The sequence below is a fragment of the Ostrinia furnacalis genome, unplaced genomic scaffold (assembly GCF_004193835.3).
Source record: "Ostrinia furnacalis isolate ACB-3 unplaced genomic scaffold, ASM419383v2 OfSCF4320, whole genome shotgun sequence".
In the NCBI taxonomy this organism is placed as follows: domain Eukaryota; kingdom Metazoa; phylum Arthropoda; class Insecta; order Lepidoptera; family Crambidae; genus Ostrinia; species Ostrinia furnacalis.
Window position 1 is genome coordinate 122258 of NW_021134559.1, and position 10082 is coordinate 132339.

General features: G+C 40.4%; 1 protein-coding gene across 1 annotated transcript; it reads left to right on the forward strand.

Moving 5' to 3' along the window:
• The first annotated feature begins 1482 nt into the window (after nt 1–1482).
• Nucleotides 1483–8625, forward strand: LOC114359348 (alpha-(1,3)-fucosyltransferase C). The gene is made up of 4 exons (XM_028313692.1): nt 1483–2645; nt 2785–2895; nt 3233–3408; nt 8519–8625. Exons 1-4 carry the CDS (start codon nt 1672–1674, stop codon nt 8623–8625), a joined length of 1368 nt encoding a protein of 455 aa, XP_028169493.1. The 5' UTR covers nt 1483–1671.
• Nucleotides 8626–10082: the final 1457 nt, after the last annotated feature.

The window sequence follows — 10082 nt, forward strand, 5'->3', positions numbered from 1 at the left end:
CGTCCGTGGTCGCCACTCGAGAACTTTCCTGCCCCAACAGCCATCGTCTCTACGAGCTATGTGCCCCGCCCACTGCCACTTGATTTTAGTAATTCTGCGAGCTATGTCGGTTACTTTGGTTCTCCTGCGTGTAGCACCTGAATGTAGCATCGCTGTTAGTGTGACGCATGCCTTACTACGCTTTGAGGTCTTACCATGATGAACAACATCCTTACTTTTAATGACTTTTTGCTAATATCCAGCACGTTTTCCCGAAAAACTTCGGCCCGTGAATCCTCCGTTTTCGATATTTAAGAGATACTCTCCCTTTCCTTTGAATAACGAGGCGTAATAAAAAGTTTTGAGCACCTTCCTTAGCTGTGTAGTTATATTAGGTTATCGCCTGTGGTTCTTTGGAAGTAGATCTTGGTTTGTGTATCTCTGGCAAAAATCAATGAAATTTTTAACGGTTTCATATTTAAAAGAACTTATGGTATGGGAGACTTGTTAACAGATTATGATAAAGCTTCGTTCGGTCGTTTCAGCCAAATGACGTCCACTGCTGGACAAATACCTCCCCCAAGGATTTGCACAACGACCGGTTCTGCGTCTACAGTCTTCGGGTACATGGTCTTGCTCGTCACAATTTGTCCTCAGCGAGATGTGATCCAGCTACCATAGTCGGTTTTGTAGTCTGATGAGCGAATCAGGAAAGAAGGCCGTCGAAAGATGTGACGCAATGTTAGAAGTATCTCCTTCTTTTGATGAAGTCGGTTAAAAATGAAATCAAAAGTAGAGCTGCATATAGAGCGTGAAAATATTTTTTCTTGTTCAACCATTTCAGATTTGAAGATGTTTTTGAGCTTGATGATTAGTACCTACCTACTTTCTGAAAGAAAACAATGGACAAAATAATCACAAACAGGAATAAATTAAAATAAGTACGCAAAAGTAATTGTAAAATGCACACTCCAGAAATTCAGTACAATATTTAATTCCAAATCAGCCACGTATGCAAATAAGCTTAAAAACGTTGGACATAAGAGAAAATATGTCGGCAATTATACTAAACAGAAAATTAAATATGAAAATCTCTTTGTCCGGCGTGTGTCCGGAGTGTCCGGCTCGGCGGTTGCTATGCAAATGGCGGCAAATAGACGAGTGGCGACACCACTCGGCCGATGGGGGTATTATTTTAGTTTTGAAATGTGTACGAATTTAATCTACATCTACACTTTTCCACTAATATTTTGAATATTGTTAATTTTGGTTTATCTAAAGACATCTAAGTTTGTGTCTAAGTGAAGATCAAAGAACGTTATTACGTCTCCTATTTCGCCATAAGAACATCATAGATTCATACAAAATTGTCGGTCGTAAAATGAAGTCGATTAAAAGGACTTTTCTGACTAAAATTCAACCTTTCATCATTACATATGAACAGACGACGGCGTCCCAATTTTGAAACTATGATGGATCTTATGTAGTTTGCAATTAGTTAGATTTTGCATCAAAACTGTGTAGACTGATGTGCTGTTAACTGTTTACGGAACCGTGCATTCTTCTTCATTAACGGAACAAACAAGACGCACAGAATCTTTCTGGGAAAAATACCATCTGACTCGATTTCTGAGAAAGCATAACTCAACGTATAAGGCACTCTCTCGACAGCCGATAAAGTATTATACAAGCATGTCACGATTGATCAAGACGGTTATACTAGGCGCGTACGCAGCATTAATATACCAATTCATTCGAACAGTCTTCCTAACACGACACTTAGAGTTAATCGAAATCGACTACATACTCGATACAAGACCAAGCAAATTGTTACAAAGAGAAATGGTAAGGCGAAAACAAGTGGCCTCAGTGATGAATCTGCATTTCAAGAAACTGGACAGGCTACCGACCGATTACAAGTATATACTGAAATGGACTGATGCATACGCGCATTATATGACGCCGTTGAAAAGGAACCACCAAAATGTTTTCGTTGATTCCAATTGCTCGTTCGTCAATTGCTATCTAACGACCGATAGGCGTCTTCTCTCCGACGTCAGGCACTTCGATGCTATTTTGTTCGACGTCGAAAATAATTGGGACTTCCATCCCCTAATCAGAAGTCCTTACCAGAAGTTCGTATTCGTTGCAATGGAATCAGCAGCAAGCTATCCTTTATGCTACAAGGGTTGGGATAACTACTTCAACCTCACTTGGACATACAAACTAGACTCTGATATCCGATGGTCATACATTACTGTTCTGGACAAAAATGGTACGGTTGTTGGTCCAAAAGTAGACATGAATTGGGTTGACCCAATGGATCCTGCTCCAGAAAGTGTGATGAAGGTCATAAAAGGGAAGAATAAGACGGCAGCTTGGTTTGTCTCTCATTGCAAGTCCAAGGGCAAGCGAGAGGATTACGTGGATAGGTTGCAAGCTGCTCTAAGGAAGTATGGGTTGGAAGTTGACATATTTGGATGGTGTGGAAAATTGCAGTGCACCAAAGATCGGCTGTCAGATTGTCTGAAAATCGTGGAGCAGGAATATTTCTTCTATCTGGCATTTGAGAATTCCCTCTCGGAGGACTATGTGACTGAGAAGCTGCTGTATGCTGTGCATCATCACACTGTTCCTATTGTTTATGGTGGCGCTAACTACTCACGGTAAGTAACTCTTAATAATAGCTAGCTACCGAACATAAAAATTACTATTTGCTAAGGTTTCTTAGCTTTCTTTAAAAATAAGATCCTTTTTGAAAAAGGGAATAGAAATGAACGAAATAAACTTGTTATTGAATTCCAGATTCCTTCCCCCAGGTTCGTATATAAATGCAAGGGAGCATGAACCTAGAATTGTTGCTTCTATGATGCATAAGGCTATCAACAATCCTCAAGTTTACGAGGATTATTTTCGGTAAGTTGTTTAGCTCTGTATTATAACAACGCAATTGTCTAAAATCTGAATCTGTTAATAACTGATATATCATACCCCTAAGGTACTCTGTAACGCGTTAATAAGTAAATTAAAGTATGTCACAATATATCAACACTGTTATCGCCTCGAGGTGAGGAAATAAATTATGGTTACAGTTACGAGGTGCTAGACTTCGAAGTTTTGCAAGACAATATATTATTAGAAAAGATTGTATTCTAAATTGACATCGCGCTCTACATTATGGGCGACTTGATATAATTTTATCTATGGACTTTTAACAATTTCGTATTAAATTAAGTATTTTTTTATTTCTCAGGTGGCATAACTACTACACATACAAGCGCTCGCCTGAAGACACTGACGTTTGCAATCTGTGCGAGCGTCTCAACGAGCCCTTGACATTTAGAGCTGTGAAAAACCTAAGAAAGTGGTGGCTGGAGGATTATGAAAAAGTTTGCAAGGTCGAAGTACTAAAAAACAACACTGAAAAGCGTAAGAACCTACGTGATAAAATTGTTGCAGAGGTTTCTAAAAATAAGTTTACTCCTAAGCGAAATTTGTTTTAATCCGATTGTCTTTTGTTATTTTTAAGCTGGGTTGCACCATTTTACTTAACTACATAAGTATAACAAACGTCAAAAGTCTGTCAAACTCAATAAAAACATGGGATAACGTTATAGCAACGGTTAAAAGGTGGTGCAACTCAGCCAGACGTGCCTTTACGAGTAATTTGTGAACTAATTTAAATGTAGTTTTCAATTTCAATTTACTGAGATTTATCGAGAAGAATAAATAACATGTTTTTATTTTATTTAAATAGTAATAAAGACTGGTACTTTCTAAAGAACTGATGGGCTTATTCCAGTTTTACTTTAATTCTTCATTATTCCACTCGTTAAATTACAGGGTGTTCAAAATTAAAATAATCAAGTAAGTTCTACTTATAATGAATTCGGTGGAGATCAGTGGCAAAAGTGAATCTAAAATTGCAACGCTATCCCGTGACGTTCAATCGCATTCCCGGTGTTCCCGCTCTGCCCGCGGGATCTGCAACAATCCTCTTAGCGCCCCCTCATTATTCAAAGCCTCAAATTTGCAGGAGATAATTCCAATTAGGGAGTCATCGCCATCGCGATTCAGGGATCCGTGGCCGTTTGCGAATTTATTGCAGTGGTTCTAGACTCTGTGCAGAGTTGCAATTTTGTGCTATTGTAAATTCATTAAAACACTGCTGAACTTTCTCAATGATGACAATATTATTTCACTGCACATCAACACAGTGGACAGATAACCTTATAAAGGTTCCATGAAGGCGCTATAATATGCAGGCCACTACCAACCGGTCATTCTGGAAGTCATTGGGGGAGACCTATATTCAGCAGTGAAAGTCCTGTAGCTGAAATGATGATGATGATAAATGGTAAGAGTAAGGCTGAGTTGCACCACCACCACCTTATTTTAGCTGTAACACTAACATTAACCGTTGCTTTGTGTATGGAGTTTGACAGATTTTTGACGTTTGTCAAAGTTATAGTAAGATGTTGCAACCCAGCCTAAGTATTTGTAGGTTGGTAGTCCTATTCTACTCTGCTGGGTCAACTTTTCGAATATTAAAATACATTTTTATATAAAAATAAATATAAATCTAAAGTTAAGACATCAAAAAACTCATCAAGGTAATCAAACAAGCAATAAAAGTAACTAACTTGAAAGTAGTTTGAGTTTCATAAACATTTTCTATTCCTAACTTGCCAAAAGCTATCTCAAACTAATTTAAGTTGGTAACAACTTAATACAAAAAGTACGTACTTATTACATGTTTAACGAATCTCTCCAACCGTCTGGAGGTCAATTAGCTAAAAATATTTACGAAATAAAAACATGATATTTTCATGTACCTATTTTTAGAGAAATTAGAAGGCAGAATAGAACAGAAACTTTATGAAAGTCAAGTGTTGTTCAACATTACTTACACTAATTTTATTTAATAATTAGTGACTAAAAATATTAATGACCTTTGTTAAGATAATAAATGCCTTCCTAGTCATGGCAAAGTCTCAAATAAATACAGTACATGTATGAGACTATAACATTGTCTACAGGTCAACCCTGCTAGCGTGTGCCATACTAGATAATCTTAACACGGTAATAAATCTATTTTAGACATACATTGTCGTCTAAAATCGATATTCGATAAGATTGCATCTTGTCGCTCATGAAAGGCCGGCTCTATCTATGTGACAGACATTGTGGTACTGTGGTAGTGCTTTACTACTTCCCTAAAGTTAGGTACAAAACAGTAAATAACGAACCTAAATTGATAACCAACTTATATTCTCTAGATTTCCTGGGACAAAGTTTTACAAAGTACTGTCCTTAATGTATAATAATATCTCTTAGCATTTCTTGAGATACCTGGTAAAACTTTTCCGAAAAAGGTAGGTATCTAGTTAATGATCATCACAGTCTTGGGTTCTCAGCATTATCATAGTAGCTGCTTCTGGTGAAAAAGTAATTTATATTAAAGCTTCGTTCCTAAGATGAGAGAAAATCTAATAAATTCCTACAGAACCCACATCTCAATAACCTCACTCTCGCCATTTTTTATGCGAAATATAATTAAAATTTTTCGCTGACACCTCAAAGATTAAAGCTATTACATTCTGACGAGCTACGCAGACCGGACACTTCTGAAGTAAAGACAGTTTTTGCCTATCCAGACTGCTTCAATTTGCAACTCCTTTGTAGATGCTATCCAATTAGACAAATCGCTTTGGATTCAAACTTTCTTTGCGATATTATAGTTTCAATCGACATGTAGTAGTGTAGTTATCGGTAGTAACATCCTGGGATGGGCACTAGACCATTCAGCCGGGCTAGGATGTGAGCTATGATAAAATCTTATTGATATCGATAAAACCTTGTCGCGGCGCGCATCCTAGGCCTACTGGATTGGGCACGGAACCCCTCATTAATAATTGTGGTGTATAACAGTAGGTTGGTGAATGGTGATACCTATTACGAGTAAGTAAATAGTCATATACTATCACTACTTTCTTTTTAACACATTTTTAATGTCTACAAGTTAATATTCGTTATTCCCATATCCACTACGATTCTACAACATGACATTAAACTTTAATTCCAATTAAGACAGAACTATAACAAGTTTTCGTAGTAAAAATATGCAATAGAAGCGCAATTTTATTCCAGAAAGCACATTACTTCTTAATTCCATATTCCGAGCACACAAAACTCCATCTTTTGTGTTGGAAACTTAAATATTCGCTTTATAATGCAACCGAGAAATGTCATTAAAGTAAATAAAGCTAGAGAACTTCATTTAAAGTTGTTGCAGTTTAAATTCCAAGGAAAATAAACTCGGATGACATACATCATTAGTTGCAAATACATACATCTTGGGAACTTTTAACTCGAGGGCTGGCTGGAGGGAAACTATGGAATAATGTGGACCTTCCTCTCGATTAATTAGGAATTTTAGTCTAGAATTCCTTAATTTAGATTTAGGATGTAACTTTATGGGTGACTGTTTAGTAGTTGAACTGTCTGCATTCATCTTCATCGTCATCATTTCAGCCAATGGACATCCACTGCTGAAATTAAGCCTCCCTAATGATTTCCAAATTGGCTGGTTGGCAGCCTGCATTCAGCGCCTTCCTGCTCCTTTATGATGTCGTCTGTCCACCGTGTCCAGTGCATTAAGAACGTCTATTAAATTAAAAGACCCTAGAAATCCTTGGAAAGCCTTGGCGGAGGCTTTTGTGCCTTTGTCCAGCAGTGGACGTCATTTGGCTGAAACGACGACGACAAAAATCCACAGTAATCCAACGTCTGAGATCGTCCAATCATAACTCGAGCGCACTTAAAGCTGCATGCACCAAAATATTCGAATGTACCTGGAACAACATACACGGACCTGCCTGAGAATTTTCCACGTAATTAGATGAAACTGGATGAAACTTACCCGAGGGCTGTTTCATTAATTTCCCTGTGACACTCGCTGTGTGAGAAAGTTCGGTATTTATTTAGTTCGGATGCAACTGAGGTCTTAGTTTAGTTCGGGTTGAATTTGTTAATGGATTGTGTGTTTATTAGTGTCAATACGACTTTGAACTTTCATTCCTCATTTAGTTTGACTTTCTGGTGGGTAAGGAACTGGGGCTGGTTGTGACCTTGCTGGGTAGTTACAACATCAATGTAGCTCAATAGATCATGCTATATTTACTTCGAATAGAGAGTCATAGTACCATTTTTTTATTTAGCCACGATTGCTGATTGTAAATACTACCTACCCATGTCACAACAATCTCCCAGTCACCCCTATCTGGTATTCTAGGTTAGGGATCAATGACAATGAAAGTTTTAGGGATTGGTTTAGAAGAATTGTGTTTTTATTATAAATTGATTTTGATTTGGTTTTGTATACTTCCATTAGGTTGTCAAACAGTGAGTTCAAATTATTCTTCTGAGAAGTATGTAATAGGCTTCTTCTTAGATGGTTCACTCTTTTTTCTTTTTTAAAACTTTAATGTCATTTAATTTATTTATTATTATTTACCTGTAGAATTATGGTAAACAGTGTCTGAAAGAATTAATATACGAGGCTCTCATTTGTTTTCTCCGCAAACAGACTACTAATTTAAGTTCCGGACAATGATCTCATTGTTTTAGTTTTTGCAACCTGTCCCTTACACCCTATCTAATATAGCATTATCGTCATCACGAAACTTCTCCATTGAGTATGGAATCGCAGGGGGGAAGTTCGGCAAAAATAACCACATTAACAAAATCTCCACGAGGGAGCGAACTTGCTAATTAGTTTTACTAACTACGGGATCCAGCCTGCGATGTAGTGGTTTTATATGATTCACGTTAAGTATTTAGGCAACGAGTTTATTAGCGCTGTTACATGTTCTAGTAGGACTAAAAGATAAATTAGGTGGATAGTTGGGAAACGGTTTTTGATAAGAACTGTATATGTGCAGGACGACTACAAATCGGCCGAGCGGAACCCTAAAAATATCAAAAGAAACCGCAGTAAATACATATACGCGCCTATAGCTATAGATATGTAATAAATCATCGGCGCTCGGCAAGTACATCAAAAGACAGAGACAGCGCGAGTGCGCAAAGGACAGCGATAGCAAGCGCGCCCGCGATAACCGCCCGTAGCGCATACGCAATAAGGCTCATATCCGGACGCCTCATAGTTTGTTTACGACTCCCGCGAGTTCGAGTAAGTACTTGCGTATTCCCGAATACGGGCGGACCGCGTATTATTCTAGAAAATAGGCGGGATTTAGCGATATAAAAACAGGCTGCCGGGCCGAACCAAGTATAGTCTTCCACAAGCAAGCAAAGTGACAACAGCGAAGTGAATAGTCTTCTCTAAACAACCGAAGAGAATAGTCTTCTACAAGCAAGCAACCGAAGAGAATAGTCTCCGATAGTACAGCAAAGTCTACGCAAGAGTCTCAAGAGCGCATAGTGAAGATAGTGAATAGAACAACGACTACAGCATAGACCTCGGACACCGTATAGCATAGCGACTTCGGATACCGTATTGACCGGACTCCTACAGCGTGTGACATCGACCGCACCGTGTTCACCGTTTATAGCGTCACACCGCACATAGTTATAGAAGCCACGAAGTACGAAGACGTGACAACGATCCACCACCGATTATAGTATAGTAGTGCAGCGATTGGAGACACCGTCAGCGGAGCTTCTACAGTCTACAGTCCACCGCTCTCCGTTTCACCGCATCCGTACAGCCCACTCCGCTCTTCTACTCCAGTCACAGTTATCTGGCTCCGACAGTTCCGTACAGTTTTCTAGCCGGATAATAAACAGTCCTGCACAATTTTTCTGGTCCTTCGAGCCGGATCGTTGTCTACCGAAGTATCCCGAAGACATAGAACCTTCGAGAACACCGAAGCGGCCTTCGTGAAGTGGCATAGTACAGCACCGATAGAAGATGCCTGTGACAAGATCCAGGAAAGGCAAGGCGAAAACATCGCAGCCCGCTACGCCGCCCATGACGCCATCACCAGAAGACATGACGTCATCACAGTCTGCCGTAACCGCACAGGAGGAACTGATGCATTTGGAGCCTCCATCCGTAACAGACGTCACCGGAGAAGAACAGCACTCGACGGCTTCACCGCGAGAACCGCTCACGCATACCGACTGCGCCCGTCGACTAGCCGAGGCGGAGGCTGAAATAGCCCGCCTAAAGTTGGAGCTTGCCATCGCCCGCCGCAAACTAATAGAGATGGAGTCCGATGATGACGATGACTCGGCATCTTTGAAAGGAGATGGCGACTTACAACCGCTATCACCTGTAACCGTCACCGCACCGCAGCCGACGTCATCGAAGCAGTTTATAGATTTAACAGAACTCGCCACAGCAATCGCAACCGCAGCGCGCGCCGGACAGCAGCCACGGTATATTGAAGAATTGCCGAACTTCAGTGGCGCGCACTACGATTGGCTCGCGTTCAAAGCAGCTTACAACGAAACAGCGAGTTTTTTCAGCGAGATAGAAAATATCGCAAGACTCCGGCGGTCACTTACAGGACGAGCAAAAGAAGCCGTGACCTCTTTGCTCATAGTGAATGCGAAGGCGCAAGATATTATGCGCACATTAGAAATGCGATTTGGCCGACCGGACTCGATCGCACTGTCCGAGATAGAAAATTTAAGGAGACTACAGAGACTCACCGAATCGCCGGAACAGGTTTGTGTGTTCGCTACCCGAATACAGAACAGCGTAGCGACTCTTCGTGCACTTGGGCGGACACACTACCTGTATAACCCCGAGATAGTTCATAGTCTTACCGAGAAGCTTACACCGGCGCTTCGCTACCGCTGGTACGACTTCGCCTGGGAGCACACAGAAGAGGAACCGGACCTCATCAAGTTTAACTGCTTCATCGAGCACGAAGCCGAGAAGTGTGCAAAATTCGCCGCTCCCGAACCGATCTATAGTGAAGACTGTCACCGACACAGCAAACCACAGCCTACCCAGCGTGTCTTCCACATCGAAGAAAAAAGAAGAATACAGAGATCGTCGTGCCCAGTGTGCGACGGCAACCACTCCGTCACCGACTGCTACAGAATGAAACGAGCCGACAGCAGCGGCC

Bases quoted from the DNA above. Each gene is read 5' to 3' on its own strand.
- LOC114359348 (XM_028313692.1), top strand. From the start codon at position 1,672: ATGTCACGATTGATCAAGACGGTTATACTAGGCGCGTACGCAGCATTA. The intron at 2,646-2,784 runs GTAAGTAACTCT...ATTGAATTCCAG, and splicing joins GGTGGCGCTAACTACTCACG to ATTCCTTCCCCCAGGTTCGT. The intron at 2,896-3,232 runs GTAAGTTGTTTA...TTTATTTCTCAG, and splicing joins GTTTACGAGGATTATTTTCG to GTGGCATAACTACTACACAT.